At 42.4% G+C, this 26,510-nt stretch overlaps 1 protein-coding gene across 5 annotated transcripts in view; it reads right to left on the bottom strand.

Annotated features, from left to right (window-relative positions):
• Positions 1 to 1,167: 1,167 nt before the first annotated feature.
• ZBTB8OS (zinc finger and BTB domain containing 8 opposite strand) overlaps positions 1,168 to 26,510 on the bottom strand; it is a 30,846-nt gene continuing 5,503 nt past the window's right edge. The window contains exons 2-7 of one of the 5 annotated variants that reach the window (XR_003911565.1): positions 21,875 to 21,899; positions 20,740 to 20,861; positions 20,446 to 20,528; positions 19,204 to 19,212; positions 12,906 to 13,404; positions 1,168 to 1,271 (exon numbers count right to left, since the gene is read on the bottom strand). Coding sequence is in view for 4 of the 5 variants with exons in the window: in XM_029946353.1 (XP_029802213.1) it covers positions 14,696 to 14,782; positions 17,449 to 17,485; positions 19,160 to 19,212; positions 20,446 to 20,528; positions 20,740 to 20,861; positions 21,875 to 21,899 (407 nt within the window). In the remaining variant the exon portion in view is untranslated. Of the gene's footprint in view, positions 1,272 to 12,748; positions 13,405 to 14,566; positions 14,783 to 17,448; positions 17,486 to 19,159; positions 19,213 to 20,445; positions 20,529 to 20,739; positions 20,883 to 21,874; positions 21,900 to 26,510 lie in introns of those variants that run through there. The other 4 variants (XM_029946353.1, XM_029946357.1, XM_029946356.1 and 1 more) reach the window with 4 other exon arrangements.

Raw genomic sequence — 26,510 nt, 5'->3', positions numbered from 1 at the left:
CAAAGGTGAGTTTAAACTCCTCCCCTGTGCGAATTAGGAAACATTCTAAACATACAGTTAAATTGGAGAAGCATTATTTTAGTTTTGAAGATAAAATCTAAATGCCAGAAAAACTGACCTTACTAAAGGTCGGTGCAAGTTATTACAATTAAGCTTAATATAATTTAATTTTGATAGAGAGAGGCTCCCTGTATTAGGCTATATTACTAAATGTCATGCCATACCTCAATATGATACTTCTCATTTTATTCTTTCTCTCATTCTTTCATTATGATTGTCCTTGATACATTTTGAGGGCTAACGGCTCATTTCTAAAACATTTTTTATAAATAGACGAATAACCATTTGTTTTTGTTTTATGGTACTTAATGCTGAGACTTCTTTCAAGATTCCCCTGAGGGCAAATCTCCAGTCGCTTTAAGGCTGGAGGGGATGTTACTGAGTTCCTTGTTCCCCCAACACGACTGTTCCTGAATCAGGAGTCTTAACCATGAAGCTGCATCCAAGCGAGGGAGGGAACACTTGTCATTCTCTCGTCTCACCAGATGGCAGCATCTTTTAAAATTATTGTCTGATTTTTTAGTCCTCGGAGCCAAGAGGAAAAATGAGTGATTGGAGCTTTATTCATGGGAACGGAGTAGTGCTTGCCTGTGTGTGTTCTCACGCACTTTAGTCTGTGATCTCAGTGTTCTTTGATGCTGCTCTCTGCATGCGAACATCAGCATGATGTCGGCAGAGTCCGCCGGACCCAGGGCCGCCGGCACCTGCACAGCCTTATCTGAAACACTGCCTTCTCGTTGTTTATAACAAGCAACCAGCTTCCCCGCCAAAACAGCCCATCAGGTTCATCCAACTAGACGGCTCATCTGTTCTGCCAGTTTAGTACCATAAAAGAAAGACATCTGTGACACGTTTGTAAGTTGTAAATAATAACTCCAGTTACCATATCACATATATGTAAGACTTTAAAGATCAGTTCTTTCCCAGAGCGAGACTGTCCAGTAATGGTTTCTGAGAAGACAAAAGTCTTTGGCTTTCAAATGTGGGGAAATGCTACCTAGGGGTGTAGTCTCTTCATATAAGCTTAATTTATGTCAAGGATTTTTAAAAAGATATTAGCAAAATAGCGGGAGTTGGTTAGAACCAAGTCTGCTCTCACAGTAGTACCGTTTATCAGCTGCTGAATGCCGGTCTAACGCTGTGGTCCTCAAGAGCGTGTGGTGACGGAAGAGGTGTTGCAAAATAAGGCGATCCTTCAGTCGTGCCTAGGGCTGGAGGAAGCAAAATGGACTGGATCGGTGGTTTACAAGATTTTTGTTTTTAACCCAAGAAACCCTGTCTTCAAATGAATTGTTTCACAGAGAAGCTCACCATTTAAGGGCAAAAGTCTAAAAGCAGAGCTGCTCTTCTTAAAGCCTCCTGTGAGCCTTTCACCAGACCCCTCTGCAGAGCTCAGGAGTGCGGCACCGAAAACTCCAGAGCCGGGGAGCGTTACCGCTGTTAACTCGCCGTGCTGAGAAGCTGGTGGTCAGAGGGTCTCCGGGCCCAGCAAATCACAGCCTTAGTCTATACAATAATCCTTCTATATATAGTTAGCGTGTCTTTTGAAGAACAAATTTTTCAAGATTGTGTTTTTGAGTCATGAAACCAAAACAAGCACAATTACTGCTTTTATGCCACCAAGTTATTGCTCAATGGATCAAAGTTTGGTGTGTCTGTCACTAAAGAGCTCAGAACTGAATTCATTAAAGTTATTTTGCTAAGTCATACTAAGCTATATTGGAACTTACACTCATATTGGATATACATATATATACACACACATATATATATCCTATCTATACATATATATCCTATATATATATAGATATCCTAAATTAATACTATGGAAATTTAATACTGTGGAAACTCACTAAAAGCGATATAATCTAAGATTATTTAACTGGGAAAGCTGATAATAATAGGTACTGGAGGACCAAACTTAAGATTATACATGGACAGTTAGTTCTATGTTATTTTATATTAGAGTGGATCAGTATTACTATTTATCATTTATATAGCATTTTATATTTACAAAATATTTAATAATTTTTATGTTATTCTTTACACATCTATGAAATAGGACAGTTCTCTCCCATGAAAGTAAAGAAATTGAGGCACAGAACAGTAAAGCAACCTCCCTCAGACAACCCAGTGAAACAATGGCAAAAATAGAAGCTAGAATGATCAGATTTTCTGAATCCTAGAATATCAGCTAAATTCACTAAGGTGTGTTATGTATTACTCGATTTTATAAGCTGCCTTTTACAAATAATAGTCAATTGTCTTAATATCATTGTATGTGGATAAATCCTATACAGAATAAATATTATGTAAAGGATGTGACTTTAGTTATAAGAGTTTTAATGATAAAATTCAGGTTATCACAGAAACAACACTGTTGAGCCAGTGGCTTTATATATTGTGAAGTATAATCAATATTTTATTTTGATATAGGAGTTTCTTAAGTTTTCATGCTAATGGAGCCATGAATAGACCAGAAAAATGAAATCCACCGAGGATCTGTACACTTCATCTTCTAACATGTTAGTCTTTTCCCTACAGAATTTGTATTGATGCCAACAAAAAGTCAAATATATTAATAAGTGATACACCACACAAAAGGAAGCCAAGGGCCTCTTAACTTTTCAAGGCTTTTCAATACTGAAATAGCAGGATAAACACTTTTCTCCATCTTTTTTTCACACCTGTGTCAAAAGCCATTAGATACTTAATCACATTTCGATTGGAAAACAGTGACCAGGGTAATCCCAGTCACCTATTTACCTTTACACTTGATTAGATAGATCATTTACAAACATTATTATATTGAATACAGCTTATAAAGTACATCTAAAGGGGTGCCTGGGTGGCTCAGTCAGTTGAGTGTCCAACTTCAGCTCAGATCATGGTCTCACAGTTTGTGGGTTCGAGCCCTGCGTCGGGCTCTGTGGGGCAGCTCAGCCTGGAGCCTGCTTCCGATTCTGTGTCTCCCTCTCTCTCTGCTTCTCCCCTGCTTCTGATCTGTCTCTCTTTCTCTCAAAGATAAATAAATGTTAAAAAAAATTTTTTTAAAGTACATGCTGGGGCACCTGGGTGGCTCAGTCGGTTAAGTGGCTGACTTCAGCTCAGGTCATGATCTCACGGTTCACGGGTTTGAGCCCCGCATTGGGCTCTGTGCTGACCGGCTGCTCAGAGCCTGGAGCCTGACTCAGATTCTGTGTCTCCCTCTCTCTCTGACCATCCCCCACTCATGCTCTGTGTGTCTCTCTCTCTCAAAAATAAATAAATGTTTAAATAAAAAAAGTACATGCTTTGCTCTTCCAGATTTCTAGATACACAAATCCATTATATAGTTTCTTGATTTTCCCAGCAGGAAAATGTTTTTTTTTTAATGTTTATATTTTTTTGAGAGAGAAGATAGAGTGTGAACAGCGGAGGGACAGGGAGAGAGCGAGACAAAGAATGTGAAGTAGGCTTCAGGCTCTGAGCTGTCAGCACAGAGCCCAAAGTAGGGCTTGAACCTGCAGACTGCGAGATCATGACCTGAGCTGAAACTGGACACTTAATTGACTGAACTACCCAGGTGCCCCTGGGAAAATCTTTTAATTTCTTGTTGATATGTACAACTGTTTAAATTTTTTCCTTAAAGAGTAACTTTCTATTTATATTTACATTTATATTTATATTTGTTCAGCTCATAAGGGGAGAAAGGGGAACATTTCTGCCTAGACCATGGTCTTAGCCTTGGCTGTGTATTAGACTCACTTGTGGGGCTTTTTTTTTTTTTAAGTTTATTTATTTTTGAGAGAGCGACAGAGAGCATGAGTGGGGAGGGGCAGAGAGAGAGGGAGACACAGAAGGGAAGCAGGCTCCAGGCTCTGAGCTGTCAGCACAGAGCCCAACACGGGGCTCAACCTCACAAGCAGTGAAATGACCTCAGCTGAAGTCAGAGGCGTAACTGACTAAACCACCCAGGCACCCACTTGTGGAGCTTTTAAAAATACAGATGCCTCAGCAAATCACAACCTTTGGCAGATGGGGCCTAGGTGAAGTATTTTTTAAAAAATCTTCCCAGTGTCCTTTGTGCAAAATAGGTCCCCTATTCAAGGTTTCCCTCTGCCCTTATGTAGATGCTACAGTGGGCATTTGAACCATTTGACCTTCTAGCTTATTGGTTCTCAACCTTATCTGAAAGGAAGATACTAATTTTTGTGAGGTGTCAAATACTGTATATGTTCCCTCATTTAGAGTTTTTATTAGGACAAATAATGACACTAAAGTTTTGGGTAGTCTTAAACTACTCCATTTTTACTTTGGGATGCATTTGGGTTTTATTTGATTATGGGTATTGCATTCTGGGAATTCACACAGTACGTCAGATTAATAAAACCCACATTAGGAATATATGACTGAAATACTGTATCTTGAAAGTATGTTTTGTTTTTGAAGAAGGAACCAGAACACTCTTTAAGCACTATGGAACTTAATTGCTACACATTAGAATTCCATCAATGAATTGAATTAAATCATTTCTTGTTTAAGTTAAATGTCATACTGGAGAGGTAGGACTCAATACTAAGATGTGTTCAAGAAGGCTGAGGACAGGGGCGCCTGGGTGGCTCAGTCGGTTAAGCCTCCGGCTTCGGCTCAGGTCAGATCTCACGGGTCGTGGGTTCCAGCTCCGCGTCTGGCTCTGTGCTGACGGCTAGCTCAGAGCCTGGAGCCTGCTTCTGGTTCTGTGTCTCCTTCTCTCTCTGCCCCTTCCCCTCTAATGCTCTGTCTCTCTCTGTATCAAAAATAAATAAAACATTGAAAATAATAATAAAAAAAAGAAGGCTGAGGACAAATTTGGAAACAAAAGTAAATTTCTTCCTTCCTCTTCTAGTATTGCCATTAAAAAAACTTTTTTTTTCCTTTAATAAAAAGACTTGAGTAGACTACCATCCTCATTCCCACCTTTAAGATTGTGTTTGCAATTCAAACACTGTGGGGATAGCCCTTCCCCAGTATGGTATGCACAGACACTCCCTTGCTTAGTCTCCTACAAAAAAATAATTTCATCCAATAATGAAGTGGCACTTGTTTTTTGCATAGTTCAAAAATGCTGGAAGGAAAAAAAAAATCCAAGAGGAACACAATAGTGGAAAGCGGCCCCTATAAGCATTAGCACTAGAAGGCTCCAGTATTTGGGGGCCATGTTAAAAAATGAAAGCCTGTTTTTTCTTGCTAACCATCAGCGACATTTATTCGCAGTCAGGTGGGTGGTTTCATATCTTCTTTTCAGGGAGAAGTACAGCACTGAGTAGTAGGAACCTTCCTTTTTCTTTTCAGTCCTGTTTTTTCCCCCACAAATACTTTTCCTGGAAAGTTATCACAGAGTCACGCTGCTAGACGCCGGAAAAGGCTCGCGACCTACCAAACACACCAAGGTTACTTTCTTGGGGGGGAGGAATGGAAACGTCTGTCCTGCAAAGTGGGAACCCAATTAAAGAGTCCCCATTTCCAGAGTGTCTACTGGATCCCAGTCCTCTGACAGAGGCATTCGCGCCACCCCCATTTACCAACGAAAGTTATGCTGGCAGCCCTGGTGAGGACCTAGAGGGGTCCCAGGGAACCAGTCAAGAGGTTTCCGGGCTGCGCGCAACGACAGAAATAAAACAAAAGCCAGCAGGCGGTGAAAGAGTATTGAAGGTACAGAGAGAGTGCAAGTACAGAGTGAGAGGCTCGTCTTTGCTTGGGTCTGGGGTTTTTATTGAGGATTGTGATCTGGTGTACTATCCTCGCAGGCATCCAGGAACCGGCTGGAACAAAGAGGAGTGCCCAAGAGGTATTCTTTGGAGCCAGGGGGTGTTGGCCTGGAACTGTCTAGGCCAGTGGTCTGGAATAGGCATATGATAGCTTCCGTTGGCTATTCTCACCTGGTCCTTCCTTAGATGTTATCTGTTCTAAAGAAATCTTGAACTCCCTGTCCCTTACAAGGTCATATGCTATTTGCACAATGGGACATGTGCAAAGTGGGGGTACAGGTTCTAGCAAGAATAGAAGCAGGAAAAGGAACGATACGCATTTTGTGGAGTCCGTCAGTTTCCCTGTCTCAGCAGGAAATTGACGCTTGAGGCGGTGAATAACTGACCCCAAAGCCACCATGACTGATGTCCCGGCAGGAATTTGAGCCCACGCGGCGGTACACATACAGGTGCGTGCTTAAAATCGTGGCCACGCCAGGGACAGCTAGTCTATTTGATCCCGACTTCCGGTTACATTATTGCCGCGTCCGCGACCAACCGCTTCACGTCTCCCAGGCCGGGACCCTCACAGACAAACCGCGTCCACCGAGCCCGCAGCGCACACGGGTCAGAAGGCTTGGAGAAGCAGGCCTTGGCGGCCAATGAGAGCCTTAGACGTCCGCAGTCAAGCCAATCGGAGCCAGGCAAAGACCCGTGGGGCGGAGCCGGACCCGCGGTTGGCTGGAACACCTGCCACTCCGGAACTCCGGCAATATTCAGCCGCAGCTGGGACCTCGCCGTCGTTCTCTAGTGTATCAGGCGTACTGCCCTTTCTCCTTTATTTCTTCGCCCTTCGTCCCTTCCTCCCTTAATTTTCAGAGGATCATAACTCTTTAAGAGGATTGAGCAACAAATGTTTTAACCTGCCAGCCCTGTGAGGCAGGTGCTATTATGTCAGATGAAGAAACAGGCTTAGAAGGAAGACTTGGCCAAGACCACAGTCGGGAAGTTTCCAGAAGGAACTAGAAGCAGAGGCCCTGGCTCCTGCTTCTAAATACATATTGGGAGATTAGGCATTTATAACAATTTGGCGAACCCTGTCACATGCAAGGCAGAGGAATGAAATGAAAAGGAAGGAGGAACTTTACATTCCAGGTGGGGAGACATATATAGGGCCAGTAACGATGTTGAGGTATAAAAGTACCAACTGCTGGAATCATATCCATCTTTTCATTCAACAGATACCTAAATATCTACCATTTGCAGCCTCCTCAAAGCACACATATCCCTAGGTGGAATTCAGACAAATAATTTGGGTGGGGAGGGCATTAAGTTGGTTTTCACACAAAAACGAATATAGATAACAAAAATGGCCATTCATCCCAACATACTGATAACATCTGCTGATTTAAAAAGAAAAGGAAAGATGGCTTTGAGCTCGATGCCTCGAATGGAAAGGACAGCTGGTAAAGAGAAAAGAGGGATCAATATAACTAACCAATGAGTGCAGGGAATGGAAGTCTAAGAGGAATCCAAGACAGCTGCAGTCTGGGGAGTGGGAGGCTAAGGGTGTTATAGATAGAAATAAGGAATATGGAATTGGATATGAAAACATGACATTAAGGATCTCTTCCTAAGGAGCATGGTGCCAGGAGCTTTGGAATCCAGGAAAACCTGGATTGTGTCACTGAAACAGACCACTAAGGATAGATTGAGGGGCGCCTGGGTGCCTCAGTCAGTTAAGCATCTGACTTCCCCTCAGGTTATGATCTCATGGTTTCAGCTTTGGCTCAGGTCATGATCTCATGGTTCGTGGGTTCAAGCCTGGTGTCGGGCTCTGTGCTCACCGCTGAACCTGCAGCCTGCTTGATTCTGTGTTTCCGTTTCTCTCTGCCCTTCCCCTGCTCACATTCTCTCAAATATGAATAAATGTTAAAAAAAGAATTTGGGGGTCACCTGGGTGGCTCAGTCAGTTAAGCGTCTGACTTCAGCTCAGGTCATGATCTCACAGTTCATGGGCTCGCCCCCCCGCCGCCGGTCTCTGCGCTGACAGCTAACTCAGAGCCTGGTACCTGTCTTCAGATCCTGTGGCACCTTCTCTCTCTGACCCTCCCCTGCTCATGCCGTCTCTCTCTCTCTCTCTCTCTCTCTCTCTCTCTCGAAAATAAATTTAAAACTTAAAAAAAAATTTTTTTTAAGCATTAAAAAAAAAGGTTCAAATAAGGTATAGGGGTACCTGGGTGGCTCAGTTGGCTTAGTGTGAGCTTTTGGTTTCAGCTCAGGTCATGATCTCATTGTTCATGGGATCAAGGCCCCTGTCAGACTCTGTGCTAACAGAGCGGAGTCTGCTTGGGATTCTCTCTCCCTCTTTCTCTCTGCCCCTCCTCCGCTCTTTCTCTCTCAAAATAAACAAACTTAAAAAAAAAAGTATATAAAGCAGAGTTGTGACCACATATATTTACTTAAGGAACTTTATGCAACAATGTATCCAAATATTTACAACACGGTCTAAGCATTTCTTTAGAAATTAGAGAACTCAGGGATGTGGGATCCAGCAATGGGGATGAGTCCAAATAGCTTTTAAAAGGTGGGTTGCCAGTTATTTCAAAAAAGGACAGGATTGGCAGGTAAGAATCTGGGCAACAGAATAGGCAGATCTAAACAACAGAAAGTAGGTTAGTGGTTGCCTAGGGCTGGGAGGTGGGAAGGTGGGGAGTGTGCTTAAAAAGGTAGTGGGGTTTTTGTGGGGTGAAATTGTTCTAAAATTGATTGTGGCAACAGTTGCACAACTGTGAAAATATGAATTGTACATTTTCAGTGGGTGAACTGGACGTTAGAATTCTCTCTCAATAAAGTAGTTCTAAAAACAATCTGGGTAAAAAAATCAAAGGTCAGAACTGGTGAGTTATGTAAACTTAGCTGGTTGGTGAAGGTGAAGTCCACTGGCCAGAGAGGGCGCTGGAGGGGCTGGGGGACAATGATAAAGGCAGAAACAAAATCCCCCAATAACTTGTTCATGTTCCTTCTCATAGTGATACACCCCTGAATGTTTAATGCTGTGAGCTACAAGGAAATTCAGAAGGGACGAGCGGAAGGGAGCTCCTCAGATGGACAACTGGTCTGGCATAATGAGATGGGCACAGATTTTGAAAATGGATGCTCAACTCACATATGGAAGAAAGAAAATTGGATTAAACAGGAAAAAGTTGGCGTAGAGAAGCAGTAAGGGAAAAGAAGTCTAACGAGAAAACAGGAGAGGGGAAAAGCTGAAAGAAGTGGCTTTTTTGCCCTTCTTCATAAACACAGACCTTGGCAGAAGGGCACTGGCTACCACACTTTGTCTCTAGGCTGGTGACGCCCCCTAACCAAACATTGTGCACTGGTTTTTTAGTATTAGCATCTATTACGCTTGTTAAGTAATACTACTAGCCCTCACAGAGCATTTACTGAGTGTCACGTGCCATTCTATGTGTATTTTTTATTTCATCCCCTTAACAACCCTACAGGTGCTATCGTCATCACTTCAAATAAAGAAATTAAGACACAGAGAGGTAAAGCAACATGTCCAAAGCGGACAATCAGTAAATGGCAGAACCAGGACTGTCCAGAAACCCCAGTGACCTGGCTCCGGTCTGTGCTATTAACAGCTATACACTCTGAATCTCCAAAATAACGTTAGCATAGTCAGCATCTCCAAGTGGAATTCCAAGATGACTCCCGTTTTCTTCATTTACAGAATAAGATTCTTAACTACCCTAGCAATGTTGGGGTATTGCACAGCAAGCTGGTCTGTCAGTAGTCATCCTTCCCATTTCAGAGTTGAGGAGACTAAGCTTCAGAAAGGTTAAGGAAATTTCCCAAAGTCATACAGTTCATGAATGAGAGTCGGCATCGGAATCCATGACTCCAGTGTCCTTAACATTTATACTTGGAGGCAGTTTAAACACACACACACGGGGGCCTGGCTGGCCTAGTCAGTGGAGCGTGCAGCTCTTGATCTTGGGGTCATGAGTTTGAGCCCCACATTGGGTGTGGAGCCTACTTAAAAACAGATATAAGGGCACCTGGGTAGCCCAGTAGGTTAAGCATCCAACTTCAGCTCAGGTCATGATCTTGCAGTCTGTGAGTTCAAGCCCTGTGGTGGGCTCTGTGCTGACAGCTTGGAGACTAGAGCCTGCTTCAGATTCTGTGTCTCCTCTCTCTGCCCCTCCTCCACTCATTCTCTCTCATTCTCTCTCTCCCCATCTCTCAAAAATGAATAAATGTTAAAAAAAATTTAAATATATAGATATAAATTTTTTAAAAAGTGGTATATTTATTTGGCAGTGGGAAGAAAATAAAAATCCACTAGTCTTTACTGTCTTGTTCTAAGAAACCAGTTGTTTCTACAGTTCAAGTGTTTTTGCTAAATAGCATTAGCTTTTGAACTTTCAGAGTAAGTGTCCGAGAAAATGGCATGATCTTTGTCAGTGATCTCTTTTTGGGTTGTGTCTTAGAAATGTCACCCAAACATGAAGTGTCTCCTTATGATATAAAACGTGAGGGACAGCTGCTATACTAACCTCGTCATTACATAAATGTGATTTGTTATCTATTAAAGGATGTTGTGTGAAGACAGCGAACAGAGTCAGAGCCTCAAATCTGCCCCTTAACAAGCCAGGTGGTTTTAGCGGTTACCAATTTCCATATTTGTAAAATGCAGATACCACATTAGAAATACTAGAAGGACATGGGGCACCTAGGTGGCTCAGTCAGCTAAGCATCTGATTCTTGATTTTGGCTCAGTCATGAGCCTGTGTGCTGGGCATTGAGCCTACTTAAGATTCTCTCACTCCCTCTGCCCCTCCTCAACTCATGTGCACGCTCTCTAAAAAAAAGAAAAAAAAAAGGAAGAAGAAAAAAGAAAGTACTGGAAGGACAAATGGGAAACATACTGAAAGCACCTGGGAAAATACTTCATACAGACCCGTCCTGGATATGCATTTGTGCCAAAATAAATATGTTGGCCCTTTTCCTAAGAGTACTTTCTTTCATGTCCAGAATTAGACATTGTTCATTTGATAAGTAACAAAATAAAAATGATTTACAGTACATTAGATGGGCAACAACATTGATAAAGTACTATAGTCACTAAATTCTGTGGATATATCCTCTGAACAGAGCTTTTGGAGGACATACTCTCCAATTTCCTGGTTTCTTAGATGAAGAAATAGAACCCTCGGTCTCAATCTGGAATCCCCCAGCCTTCTGACTGAAGCCCAGACTTGAGGTGGGGGCAGGGCAGAACTCCAGTGCACTCAGTGCACTCAGTGCACATGCCCCACCTTGAGGAGGGTATAAATTGTTTTTTCCAACCTTTTTGAACATTCTCTTCCAAAGCCCAAGTGGTAAAATAAGAAAGTGGAAAGAGAAATGGTAAGAGGGGTCCCAGGGACAAGTAACCACCTAGCCCACTTGAAAGGGAGAGGCTCCAGAGAGAAAAGGTCGACAGGCCACTAAGGCGGGTCTAGGAACAGAATGTCCCCTACGGCAAGTTGCTGCCATCCAGGCAAACCTGGCCAGACTCATGACAAAGGCTGTCTGATGAGAGTGAATGAGATGCTTGCTGATGGGTGTGATTTGGGCCTTTTAGGCTGAACAAACAAAAACTGCAGAAACCTGCTCGGTTCTCATATTATAGGATCATAGAAACTTAAAACTGTAAGGAATCACAAACACTCCTGTTTGTTTTGTTTTGTTTACTTATTTATTTTAAATGTTTATTTTTGGCAGAGAGAGCCCGAGCAGGAGGGGAAGAGAGGGGGACAGAAGATCCAAAGCAGTCTCTGTGCTGACAGCAACAAGCCCTATGTGGGGCTCAAACTCATGAACCACGAGATCATGACCTAAGCCAAAGCAGACTGCTCAACTGACTGGGGCACCCAGGTGCCCCGATGTTTATTTTGTGCGGGGAGAGAGAGAGAAGGAACAGAGGAGAAACAGAAAGAGAGGGAGACAGAGAATCTGAAGCAGGCTCCTCGCTGTCAGCACAACACTCAAACTCCCAAACTGCAAGATCATGACCTAAGCCAAAGTCAGCTCAACCAACTGAGCCACCCAGGTGCCCCACTAACACTTCTAACATACAGATGGGGAAGCAGGTCCAAGGTTGGAGAGCAGAGCAAGGGCGAGAAATTGAGGCTTGTGATCTTAGGCTTTTGTAGATCTCTGCTCGAGGAGCTGACCTGCAGGCTCTGCCTGAGTTTGATGTAGTTCTCAGACGCTTAACCCAGAGACCATTCGGTAGTGACAGACCATCTGTTACATGCCAACAAGCGCTCCTTCTGTTCAGAGGGATGAGGCTAGCCAACACTGAAAATTGTAACATTAAGCCTGCAAATCTTTAAAACTAACTAGGGAGACATAGTTTAAAGACCACTGAAGACTAGAACATTAGGAAGGCTTCAAGAAAACAGGACTTGAGCTGTGCTTTTCTTTTAAGTGTTTTTATTTATTTTTGAGAGTGAGTGGGTGAGCAGGGGAGGGTCAGAGACAGAGGGAGACACAGAATCTGAAGCAGGCTCCAGGCTCTAAGCTAGCAGCGCAGAGCCCAACATGGGGCTTGAACCCACAAACCGAAGTTGACAGCTTAACTGACTGAGCCACCCATGCGCCCCTGAGCTGTGCTTTTTTTAAAAAAAAAATATTTATTTGTGAGACAGAGAGTGCGCGTGCACAATTAGGGGAAGGGCACAGAAATCAGGAGACAGAATCCCAAGCAGGTCCTTCGGAACTCACTAACCCGTGAGCCAAAATCAAGAATCGGATGCTTAATCAACGGAGCCACCGAGGTGCCCCTTGAGCTGTGCTTTAAAGCAGGGCTTTCTAACCAGCAAACTGTGGATGATATTTAGTCCACATACAATTCGTTTTTCCACTGTGATGATCTATAGTGTTTCTTTCTCCTCCTCATTATAAATAAAAAAGAAATATAATTTGTATCGCATAATTAAAGCTGACTTGCTTTTACTGAACCCCATTACACAGCACTGGTGGTAAGAGGTGCTGGTCAGGTTTGTACCTTAGCACAACTTAGTACTAAGGCTTAGTACATCCCGAGAGCTCTTATCCTGGATTCAGCTCTTCCGTTGGACTTACCGTATCCCGTTGCTCATTTTCACAATCAATGCTCCAAATAGCCCATCATGTTCGAAGGGGTCCATGAAAAAAATGGCCCTGGGTTAGCCTGGAAATTCATCCTGACAAAAGGTAAAGAGGTTCTTCTAGACAGTTTTTGCTTAGAGGGCCACAGTTCAAATTAACAAAACGTGCCTCAAAATACAGAAGGGGAAGCACCACCCCAGCGACCTTGCTGCATATTCACGTCAAGAACTACTCTTCAATCCGCAGGCTCGGGGACCAGTCTCCATTAGCTCTACTTTCTGTTAAACACCCAGAGGAAAAAAATACAGTGCTGAGAACACTTCGGAAGCTCACAGACAATGTCTTCATCTTAGGTCAAGTTGAGCATGCTGTAACGGTATTTGGCACCACCCAGTGGCAATCTTCTATCCCGTATGTGTGAAGAAGCAGCAACTTTGCAAATTCTTGTGGTGGCAACAAACACCTCAGTCGATGAAGAGAGAATAGAATAAGGCTGCAAATCAAACAGAAGCAGTTTCATCAAGTTACCTACTTTGAAAAGTTCAGATCATTGTTAACATGGTTTTTCCCACAATGAAGAATTTAGGTAATTAGAAAAACACAAAGAAATGTTAAACAGTTTTCTTCTCCAGCTGTATACATATATGAGCTTTAATATAAAATCACATGTTGGAAGGGCCCATTTTTTAATTTAAAAAATTTAATGTTTATATATTTTTTGAGCAAAAGAGAAACAGAGTGAGAGTAGGGGTAGAGCAGAGAAGGAGACACAGAATCGGAAGCAGCTCCAGGCTCTGAGCTGTCGGCACAGGGCCCAGCACAAGGCTAACCCATGAACCGTGAGATGATCTGAGCTGAAGTCAGACACTTAACTGACTGGGCAACCCAGGTGCCCCTGGGAGGGCTCATTTGTAAGGGCACTGACTTTTTCTTATGAGAAAACAGGAAAGTGTCCCTACATTACTGCTTTACAATGGAGAGAAAGAGAGAAACTCAGGACTCTTTCTAGAGAAGTCTTCCAACTGTTCCAACTCTATTTATTTCTTCTAAGAAAACCAAGGGGCATACAGGATGGCTCTGTCCCACAGGAATCTAAAACAAAAGCTCTCTTAATGTATATATAGAAAATATACATGTTAGCCAATTTGGAAAAAAAGCAAAGTCCTGGTTGTAGGATTTCTCAAATTTTTTTTTTTTTCAAAAAATAATTTGATAAGACTATGGAAGGTGCAGAGTATCTCGGGCTGCTGCTGACATCACTGGTCCCTCTGGGGACCAGGCAGGACGTTTCACTAGGAGGAGACGAGGCACCTGCTACCACAGCAGAGGATTAAGAGATGAGAATCCATACTAGCCACCTGAAGAATTCTTTAAAGTCTGAATATTTGGGTAACATGGAGCAGTGCTGTACCTTGATGTTCTGTTTCTGAAAGTCACACTAAGTTAAAAAGTTCTGTTCTAGGGGCGCCGGGGTGGCTCAGTCGGTTAAGCGTCTGACTTTGGCTTAGGTCATGGTCTCGCGGTGCATGAGCCTGAGCCCCACATCAGGCTCTGTGCTGTCAGTGCAGAGCCTGCTTCGGATTTTCTGTCTCTCTCTGTCCTTCCTCCACTCACACTCTCTTTAGCTCAAAAATAAAAAAGCAACTAAAAAAAAATTCTGTTCTGCAAATCTTTATATATCAGATAATATAGAATTTATATCATGGCATCATGGTATCTTCTTAAAAAGACGAGGAAAAAAACAGTTCTTCACAGGAGGGGGTTTTTGTTGTTTTTTTGGTATCTTAAATGTCAATGATCACAAAAACTTCTGGCTTCTCTTCGTTATAGACCTGCATTGCTGAGTACGTTATTGCCTTGACTTCAGTTCCCTAAAGGTGGGGTTAGAGAAAAAACAAAAAGGAAAAAATGAAAATCGAAATCAGAATCAGTAACTCTAGCAACAACAGACAGAAAGGCCAAATTTTACTATTATTCTGAAAAACTAAAGACTCGTGTGAAACAAGTAGTTATTTGTACAGCATTATACAGTCATCTGGTAAAAATGAAAAGCCACATGTGCACAGGGAAAGAGCACTGACTGGAGGTAAGAGATGGAGCTCTAATCCTGGCTTTGTTTCCACCTGGATGTGGAATCTGTCTTGACCTCTCCAGCATCCGCTTTTTCATACACCAAACAGACTGAGTCAAGGAGTGCAAAGCTTTCCTCCGGTCTGGCTCAGGGCTCCTTCTCAGACCTCCTCCTTCTGGTCTAACCAGGGCCCTAGGACCACAGACTGTTCTCTCCTCCCCACCTGCCAACTCACTTTACCTCCTGGGGTTCTCTCTCCATGTCTGATACATGACAATCCCCCCTCACCTGCTCTGCTTTAACACCACAGGATTAGATGTTCTCTTAGTTCCGTTCTATTCTAGAAAAGAATCTACAATAATTCTGTGCAGCACAAAATGTGTCAGGCAAAAGGTGGCTGGCATTTGCTAGCTCTATGGCACAAATGAAATCTAAAGATTTTGCAGACGGATTTGAATGGCACCACCTTTGATTTATTTTCCCTCCATCATCATCACCTGGTGAAACCACAACCTAAATCAGATTCAACTTTCTGCCTATGGCAGCACACACCATACTAAGTGGTTTCACCATTAATCATGTCCACAATCTCAAAACGGTACTTAACACTGACTAGTCATCCTACATTTGCCGCTAAATTCACTTGCTGACTCTCTGAAACAATTACTTTCCATCTTCGCCTCCAGGATTCCCCCCTCATTTTCACCCTGAGATCATACCTCCTGGAGAAAACAGAAGCAATCAGTAAGAGCTGATGTCTCTTCTCCATCTAGACTCACATTAGCCTTTCCTCCTATTACAATGAACAGCCTGTCCCTGCTCCCATCAGAGGATTAACCTCTGCACCTAAGCATTCCACCCCACACACCCCCCCTTTACCAACTTCAGGTCTTTGTTCTGAAATTACTCTCTCCCGCTCCAGCATGATCAATTTGCCCAGAGTTCCTAGATCACTTCCACACAGCATACATGGGTGCTACAAAACCTCATAGTTAAGACAAGACAGAAAAACAAAACAAAAAAAACCTTCTCCCTTTCCAGCCACATTCCCCTCTGGCTAGTACATTCTATCCATTTGTTCCCCTTTTCTGTAAACTCTTCAAAAGAACCATCTCAATATACTGCCTCCACTTTCCTATCTTTCATTCTCTCTTTGACCCATACATCTCTCCACTGATGAGTAAACCCATGGTCAATTCTCAATCCTCACCTCACTCAACCTCTGGGCAGCCTCTAGATCATCAGATAGCTGGCTTTTGGGTACCCCCTGTTCTTTTGCTCCCTTCCATAAGGCTCTCCTTCTCTTTTCCTTTTTGGTGCTGTCTCTCCCAAACTGAGTGCCCTGGGGCTCAGTCCCCTCCATACTCTCCTATCTATACTCCCTCTTTGGTAATCTCGTCTAGTCCTATGGCTATAAATATCCTATTCAGTGGTGGCTCCCAGATTTATATTTGTAGAGATACCGATCTCCTGAGCAAGTCCTCCTACAGACAAATGCCTATTATGTGACGTCTAATCTACACCTCACTTGTAAGATGTTCAATAGAAAATTCCGTGCGTCATTTGTATTAGAATTCACATGCTCCCCTCTAGTGGTTTCTCTTTTTAAGCTTCTCTCCCGAGGTTCCCTCACCAGGCTTCATTTCATTATGTTGTGCTTGAAGAAATGACTGCAGCTACTGGAAGCAACTAGGACTTCCCAGTCACCCTCAACTAACTTACGTCTCTTTGGCCTAAACACAGGGCTCAGCAAACTGCAAATCACAGGCCAAATCCAGGCTGCCACCTGGTTCTGTATAGTCCTACCGCCTAAGAATGGTTTTTACATGTCTAAATGGTTGGGGGGGGGCGAGGGGGGGGAACCACAAAAGAATATCTCATGACATTTGAAAATGACCTGAAATTCAAATTTCAATGTCTATGAAGTTTTACTGGGATACACCCAACTCATCCGTCTATGTTTGGCTGCGGTGCTACCGTAAAGGAGCCAAATACTGCTCTTCTGTCACTCTTGTTCCATCCACACAGCTTCAAACCTTATCTAGCCCTTTACAGAAAACATTCGCCTGCCCCTTATTCCTCTATACAGATCTGACTGGCACAGAGTGGAGTCCTACAGGTTGGCAAATACGGAATCTGGAGAAGCACAGAAAGCAGAAGGTACTTGAGAGAACATCCAGTCCAATACCTTCATTACAGGGGGAGATATAGTAGCTTGAAAAAGCAAAGGGACCTTTAAATCCCACAAAAAAATGTAACAAACCTGACCCTGGAACCCAAGTGCTGACTCCTTACGCACCAAATCAGATGTGTGGAGTCAGTGCTTAAACATAACACGGTCAGGGAAGCCTGAGGGAACCTTACTGCTTCACACCAGTTTAGCAGAACTCGCTAAAGTATACTGGCATATACTGACTTTACGGTAAGGAGGCAGAAAATGTTTTTAACGGCTGGATTCAAACATACCTGAGGGTGCTTGGACAATGAAAATTCCTCTCCCCACCTTGAAAAGGAAAATTAAAACATGATTTAGACTTTCAGGATTTAATATCTGTTCTCCCTTTATACTTTTAAAATAAACCTTATAAATGTGGTTAAGATACGAGAAGGCCAAAAGAGATGGAAGGGGTAAGGGAGCTTTAAATTTGTTTGAGGGGCACCTGGGTGGCTCAAGTTGGTTAAGCATCCGACTTCAGCTCAGGTCATGATCTCGCGGTTCGTGAGTTCAAGCCCTGCGTTGGGCTCTGTACTGACAGCGTGGAGCACGGAGCCTAGAGCCTGTGGGGAATTCTGTGTCTGCCTCTCTGCCCCTCCCCCACTCATGCACCTGTGCTCTCTCTCAAAAATAAACATTAAAAAATGTTAATAAATAAATTTCAGTTTGATTGCCAGTAAATATAGATGTCGAGGGACTTATGTGCTATAGCTATTTCAATAAGGCTGATGGTTGCTGTATAAAAAAAAGTGCCCTAGCATAGAGTGCATGCAGCAAATTCTCAATAACAGTGTCTGATGACTGTTCATAATACAGCAGCATGTTCAAAATGTTCACTGTACTCAAGGCTATACCATGAATTAAATACTGGAGAAAGTAGGCCTGAGGGTCACAGAGGCAAAATATTACATTCTGTAATATGGTCTTACATTGCTTTGCATTTTGTAACTTTTCAGAAAATGTCCATGGTCTGTATATAGAAGGCCCTAGAAAGGTACTCTCCTAAAGCCTGGGATAAGTGTCTTCTCTCCCTTCAACATGGATGTGGCTTAAGATCACAGCTAGAGAAGCAGTAGTGGTAGTAAAAAGAACAAAGTTTTAAAATTCTGTTCACCTGTTTAGTAGCTAAGTGCCCTTGGACAGCCCTGATTCCTTACCCGTGTAAAAAAAAAAAAAAAAGAAAAAACAAAGGAGAGGGAACAAAAGATCTCACTTTACAAAAAGAAATGAATCAAATTCAACATGAAGTGGAAAATATAGGCTTTACATAAAAATGACCTCAAAGAGGGGAGCCTGGGTGGCTCAGTCAGCTGAGCATATGAGTCTTACTTTCAGCTCAGCTCATGATCACAGGGTTGTGGGACTGACCCTTCATGGGGATCCACATTAAGCATGAAGCCTGCTTAAGATTGTCTCTCTCTCTCTCTGCCCCTCTACTCTGCTCGTACTTTCACTCTCTAAAAATAAAATAAATCTTTAAAAAAAAACAAACAAAAACAGGGGCGCCTGGATGGCTCGATTGGTTAAACGTCTTACTTTGGTTCAGGTCGTGATCTCACAGTTTGTGGGTTCAAGCCCCACGTCAGGCTCTGTGCTGACAGCTCAGAGCCTGGAGCCTGCTTCGGATTCTGTGTGTGTGTCTCTCTCTCTCTCCCTCCTGGCTTGCACTCTCTCTTTCTCTCTCTCTCTCTCTCAAAAATAAACATTTTTTTAAAAAATCAATAAGTTGGGAATCATGTCTAAGAACTAAAATTAACTTTGTTTTGACAAATTTCTGGTCTTCCGAAGCTGAGGACCAAAGTCCTTGCTCCTAGGGCTCACAAAGCTTAACCTGCTGAGTCCCACTGGGATGCACTGGGACTTCTGACTTAACATTTCTGTTTTCCTGCCCACTAGGTTTAGTGAAGGATATAATTTTAACATCTTTCATGGCTTGCCACTTAAAAGATTTTCAAAACATACCCAATTGACCGTACTTTGAAATTTCTTTGATCGATATGAAGTACCTTCACTTCCTAAAGAGGAAAAGAAAATTTAATAAAAAAAATGTTCATAACAGACCATTGAGTAAAACATGTCTAAAAACTGTCAAAACACTATGTTATACACCTGAAACTGACATAATATTGTATGTCAACTATAATGTACAAAAGTATGTCTGGGTTGTCCCCTTTCCTAGAAAATAACAGTGTACAACTTCCCTGAAGCAAAGAAAATAAAAATGTTAACCAAAGTAGAACAACAAACTATATGTCAAGGAAATAAAGGTTTTTTTCATATATAGTCAAAGGAAATGTTGTTGAAAAATGTACTCTCTCCAAACAGGAGTCAAGCACTTTCTCTGTAAAACAGAATAGGATGATACAGGATTTCGAACCTTCTTGGTGCATTTTTTAACTAACACCGTAGGCTCCTGAACTCTGCAGGACGAGGGACCAGTTAGAAGAGCGTATGTAGAGAGCTGGGCTCTGGGAAGGGTGAGAAGGGAGTGCTGTGAAAGCCGGCGGGGCGGGGGGGTGCTGTGGGTTAGGAACCATGATGCTGTAGAGGGTTCCATTCTAGAAGCTGATGGCAACAAGCAATCTCCATTTGGCTCTTCCTTGTTCATGTTAAGGAAAACTGACAGCGATTTTTAAATTTAGGCCCACATGGCAGAGCTGCTAAATTTCACATGGGACAAAGGAACATATGGATGGACATAAATATAGATAAAACTTGGGAGATGTAAAAAGTGTGGGTGAAGACAGCAGGTGCATTCTTATCGCACAATCCTGAATAGTGACAAGGGTATGGTAAGGGATCTAAGTATTACAAGGTGCGTCTACATAGGCAAAGGCACGTTAACCAAGAAATCCCTTTTTTCTGCAAATCAGGACCACCTCATGCACCTTCAGGGCTTGCTTTTGTATCATACGTTCTATTCTCAATCACTCATTCTTTTAAAATCTGAACCAGGGGCACCTGGGCTCAGTCGGTTAAGCTTCTGAGTTGGGCTCAGGACATGATCTCAGAGTTCCTGGGTTCAAGCCCCAGGTCAGGCTCTGTGCTGCCAGCTCAGAGCCTGGAGCCTGTTTCAGACTCGGTGTCTCCCTCCCTCTCTGCCCCTTTTCACACTCTGTCTCTCTGTCAAAAATAAATAAACATTTTTAAAAAAGATTCCATCTTTAAAAAACAATAAAATAAATTAAATTAAATTAAATCTATGCTAGAACCTGTTTGCTCAGTAAAAAAGAAAAACCCTTGCTTACCCGGGGTATGAAGAATTCGTCGGCACTGAACTTATAAAGCCACTCATCCAAAAAGTGAAACAGAAGAGACTGTAGGTCATCTCCTACACGGGATCAAGAAGAACCATGAAAGTATGATGTCTAACGATTCTCCTCTCTAAAAACTTGTTTGGATTTAAAAGTATAAAGAATTTCTTAGGCTAGCTGAAAGAGGAAGAACAGACCGATAATTTGGCTCTTATTGCGAAAACGTACTGAAATCATGGAGAACAATGAACATGTGCATATCAATGTCCCTGAGAACAAACTGGTTACCTTGGGTTTCTACTTCTAGTGTTTGGAGGGGCTCCACAGTCCCAGTATCTGTCATGTAACCAAACATGGCCATCGCACACTGCTCAAATGCTTCCTCCAGAGTATCTCCCCACGCATGTAACCTAAAGAAATACATTCATGCCCTGTGTAATAAAATTCACAGCAAGAGAGAAAATTTGACAGCAAAGTAAAAATAAAATTATTATGATAAATATAAAACCAAAGGCGTCAATCAATGTAATGGTACATTACATATATAATGGGTTCTATTAAACCGTCATTTTCAGGTGTTAAAGGAACCAAGATAGGAGGAGAGAATTAAAATTAGGGACATCAAGGGACTACTAGGTGGCTCAGGTGGTTAAGAGTTCAACTCTTGGGGTGCCTGGGTGGCTCAGTCGGTTAAGCCTCCGGCTTCGGCTCGGGTCAGATCTCACGTTCGTGGGTTCGAGCCCCGCATCAGGCTCTGTGCTGACAGCTAGCTCAGAGCCTGGAGCCTGCTTCTGGTTCTGTGTCTCCTTCTCTCTCTGCCCCTCCCCCTCTCATGCTCTGTCTCTCTCTGTATCAAAAATAAATAAAACATTAAAAAAATAAAAAAAAAAAAGAGTTCAACTCTTGATCGCGGCTCAGGTCATGATCTCACAGTTCTTGGATCTGAGCCCTATGTCAGGCTCCGTGATGACAGAGAGGATTCTCCCTCCCCCTCGCTCTCTGACCCTCCCCGGGTTGTGTGGGCATCCATGTGCGCACGCTCTCTCTCTCTCTCTCTCTCAAAATAAATAAACTTTAAAAAATAAATAAATAAGTAATAAAATTAGGAGTGGGGTGCCTGGGTGGCTCAGTCGGTTAAGCATCCAACTTCGGCTCAGGTCATGATCTCACAGTTTGTGGGTTCGAGCCCCATGTCAGGCTCTGTGCAGACAGCTAGATCAGAGCCTGGAGCCTGCTTTGGATTCTGTGTCTCCCTCTCTTTCTGACCCTCCCCTGCTCACGCTGTCTCTCTCTCTCTCTCAAAAATAAAACACTTAAAAAAATTTTTTAATAAAATAAAATAAAATTAGGGAAATAGAGATTAAAATATCAGACTTCCCATTAAGAACATGATTTCAAAGACCTAAATTGCAGGTATACTCACTGGACATCTGCTGTATGATCCAAATCTAAGGGAGAGAAGGAAAAACACATATGTCATTGAACTTGACCACTGAACTTGACTTGCAAATCACAAGAAACTCTAATTCATTATTGAGAATATTATCCTGGGGCGCCTGGGGGGCTCAGTCGGTTAAGCATCTGGCTTCAGCTCAGGTCATGATCTCATGGTTCGTGGGTTAGAGCCCTGCATCAGGCCCTGTGCTGACAGCTAGGTCAGAGCCTGGAGCGTGCTTTGGAGTCTGTGTCTCCTTCTGTCTCTGTCCCTTCCCTATTCACACTGTCTCTCTCTGACTCTCAAAAATAAATAAAAAACATTAAGAAAAAAAAAGAATATTACCCTTCTGTGGTGCCTGATGGCTCAGTTGAGCATTTGAGGTTGGCTCAGGTCCTGATCTCGAGGTTCAGGAGTGCGAGCCCCATCAGGCTCACTGCTGTCAGTGCAGGCATGCTTCAGATTCTCTCTCTGCCCCTCCCCTGCTTGCCCTCTCTCTCAAAAATAAATAAAATATTGGGGAAAAAAAAAGCAGGGGCAGCGGGGTGGCTAGGTCAGTTAAGCATCTGACCCCAACTCAGGTCATAATCTCAGATTATGAGTTTGAGCCCCGCGTCGGGCTCTCTGCTGTCAGCATGGAGCCTGCTTCAGATCCTGTCTCCCTCTTTGTGCCCCTAAATTCATGCTTTCTCTCTCTCTCTCAAAAGTAAACAGTAAAAATTTTTTTTTAAAAAAAGGTAAACTCAAGACTATGTTTATGAGCCTCTTCCTCGTATCCCCACAGGAGTACCTGAAAGCAACACTTGTTACTGCAGCAAACTCCCACTGGATCTGTTATCTCAACACTCCAGTCTACTCTTCACTGGTGTCATGACCCTCTCTCAATGCTTCCCACTTCGGATCATGGAATATTCAGGCTAGAAGGAAGCCTTGCAGCTCATTTAATATAATTCCCTCACAAGAAGAAAGCCGGGGCGCCTGGCTGGCTCAGTCTGTAGAGTACGTGACTTCTTGACCTCAGGGTTGTGACTTTGAGACCATGCTGGGTTTAGAGATTACTTTAAAGTTTTTTTTTAGGAAAAGAAGAAGAAACCTGAAACCCAAAGAGATCATGGGACTTGTTAAAGACCACTGTTGTTCAGGGGCAAAGCTGGGCCTAGAATTGAGACGTCCTGAGGGCCAGCGTAGTAGACTTTGCACCATAACACATAGTCTTTTTGTGATGTTCAAGACTCAAATTCTTCTCCAGTTCACTCAAAAATATTCCTGTGGACTTAATATTTTTTTAAGCATTGAGGAGACAGCCAGCAGAGATGATAAATGGATTAAAAGAAAATGACAGGTATTAACCCCAGAGAAACGAAAGCATGTGTCCAGAATGCTCACAGCAATGGGTTCCCCAAAACGAAAAACCAGATGTCCACCGATAAGAGAACGGATCAACAAAGATACAATGCAATCTACACAGGGATAAAATGGTGTGACCCACTGGGGCGCCAGGGTGGCTCAGTTTCTTAAGAGTCCGACTCTTGGTTTGGGGTCAGTTCATGATCTCATGGTTCATGGGTGTGAACCCTGCGACAGGCTCTGTGCTCAAGGCGAGGAGGCTTTTTAGGATTCCCTCTCCCTCCCTCTCTCTGTCCTCTCTCCCTCCTCCACTTGCACTCTGTCTCTCCCAAAAACTAATAAATAAACATTTTTAAAAAGTGGTGTGATCTATGACTCACGCATTAACATGAATCTCAAAAGCATTAAGTGAAAACTGCAGAACGCTCAGCATCTAACACCCCTATCCAAACCCCTCTGCGCCAGGAGTGATCGAACTTTGGCACAGCTGGACTTCCAGCAGCGTAAGCCCAGTTCCTAGGTTCACTCCCGCCCAAAGGCATTGGACTACCTGCCAGGGAAAGCGCTACACAGCCAGGAGAATTTACTACTCATTCCAACCAAAACCTAACAATAGGTCCTTAACTTCACCTTCTGAAAGCATTTACTATAAAGGGCTCACAACTGTGAATATTTATCTCTTACAACTCAGCAGGGTCCTCCTCAAGGACTCCAGAGCCGTTCCTTTGAAATGTAATCAGCAGAAAGGACTCCCAGTCCCAGTGGGAGGATGGAATCCTAACTTCCGTAACTGCCTGCTACGAAATCCTGCAGGCCTGACAGGATTTACGCAGACTAACCATTTGTAATTTTTCACTTCTCTGACTCTACGAGGTCCCTGCTCTCCCCTCTTCTCCATTCTCCCTTTAAAAGGCCCCATCACCTCTGCAAAATTTGGAATGGAGCTCAGTTCTTTCTCCTACTGCAGTTACTGAATAAAAGCCATTCACCACTTTAATGTCCGGCTGGTGTTTATCTTTGATACTAAGTGCAGAAGCCAGCCATAAAAGAATCTATACCGTATGGTTCCACTTGTGTGAAACTTAAAAAAAAAGAAAAACAGGCAAAATTAAGCTCTGATGATAGAAATCCAAACTGCCTCAAAGTAAGGACATGGGGAGGCTTACAGGCAAAAAGCAAAAAGGGAACTTTCTAGGGTGACGGAAATGTTCTATAACCTGATTGGAGTGTTGGTTACAATCCAATGTATAATACACTCCAATGATAAGCAAATGTATGTATCTGTTTATCAAAACGTACTGGACTTTACACTTAAGATCTGAGCACTTCTAGTATATGTAAATTATACCTCCATTAAAAAAATTTAAAAAAAAACAATGACAGATTGCTATAGGGTAGTAGTTCTCAAATTTTTGGTCTTAGGAACCCTTTACTTAAATATTATTGAAGACTCCAAAGAGGTTTGACTTATATGGGTTGTATCTGTCAATGTTAACCATACTAGAAATCTTAACTGAAAAAACATTTAAATACTTATTAATTCATTTGAAAATAACAAAATTGGGGCACATGGCTGGCTCAGTCAGTAAAACATGTGACTCTTGATCTCAGGACTTGAGTTCTAGCCCAACACTGGGTGTTATTACTTAAAAAATAAAATCTCTATAGACAATAGTAATAATAAAAAAAAAAGCCATCTCATTTGACATAAATTGCATAACTTTATGAAAAATAACCCTATTTCCCCAAAACTTTAATGAGAAGAGTGGCACTGTTTATGCAAGTATTTTTAATGTCTGACTTTCAATGTGTTGTACTATGTTGATTTAGTTGAAGTATATACATAAAATGGGGCACCTGGGTGGCTCAGTCAGTTAAGCGTCTGGCTTCGCTCAGGTCATGATCTCACAGTTTATGGGTTTGAGCTCCGTGTCAGGCTCTGTGCTGACAGCTAGCTCAGAGCCTGGAGCCTGCTTCGGATTTGGTGTTTCCCTCTCTCTCTGACCCTCCCCTGCTCGTGCTGTCTCTGTCTCTCAAAAATAAATAAAAAACATTTAAAAATTAAAAAAAAAAAGAAGTATATACATAAAATCAACCTCACAGATAAGCAGGGGGAAAAGGGAGGAGTATCTTAATAGCTTTTCAAAAACCTATATACAGGCTTCCTGGCTGCAATACCAAAAGTAAAACCATGCAATGTGGAATCCGAAGCTGTAACAACGAACTTTTCATACTCTATAACATTAAAATCCCTAACTCTATCTTGTGCTTAGAATGGATCTTATCTGTATCTGATTGTGTAACACGAAAGCATTGGCCTTTTGAAAAAATATTAGTTCATTGATTTATACAAGTAATGTTGACACATTTAATTCTATAAAGTGAAATTACATATATATGTGTATTTGTTAATATCACCACCAATATCATCGGAAAGATCTTTTAGTACTGGGAAACCGTCAAGCTCATGATGGCAGACACAGGTTTTCCAAAATTCGAATTTCACTCAAATACTTTAATTTTATCACTGCCAACAAATACTGTGTTCTTTTCCTTTAAGTATTTTAAAGAAATTATCTGCCAAATACCCCTGCCTGAATAACAACACTGCATCTTTCTGTCATTCTTTGGAGGAAAAGGAAAGAGGGGGGGAGGTCTTCCATGAAAAAAACAAAAAAACAAAAAACCAGCTCATAACTCAATTACACAGGTTCTTTTCCTCAAGGTAATCATCAATACCTTGACAAGAAGCAGAAACACTGTATGCACGCTTCCCATTTTGTTCACAGAATATTAAAAAGACATGTACTCAGTGGTCAGGATTTAATAAAGCTGAGAGTTCTTAGTGGTTCATCAAGGACATCTTTATTCTTTTTTTTTTTGAGTAATATATCTTTATTTTTAATTTTTAACTTATTTTTTAAATTTACATCCACGTTAGCGTATAGTGCAACAATGATTTCAGGAGAAGATTCCTTAATGCCCCTACCCATTTAGCCCATTCCCTCCCACAACCCCTCCAATAACCCTTTGTTTGTTCTTCATATTTAAGAGTCTCTTATGTTTTTGTCCGAAAATGACTTTTTTCTTCTAATTTTAGGTACACAGTGGTAAGGAATAAAGTGATTCCCAGTACAGTTTGGTGCTGCCTCAATTTGTGCTAAGGGGAAGCAGGTGTACCTACCAATGCTTTTACACCATCAGCACCAATACCAATGCGGTGAGAGAGCAAATGTTTCAGTAATCTTACAAAAGTAGTTTTGACATCACAGATCCT

Source organism: Suricata suricatta, chromosome 8 (assembly GCF_006229205.1).
Source record: "Suricata suricatta isolate VVHF042 chromosome 8, meerkat_22Aug2017_6uvM2_HiC, whole genome shotgun sequence".
NCBI lineage: Eukaryota > Metazoa > Chordata > Mammalia > Carnivora > Herpestidae > Suricata > Suricata suricatta.
This window is presented reverse-complemented; position numbering and strand designations above follow the sequence as displayed.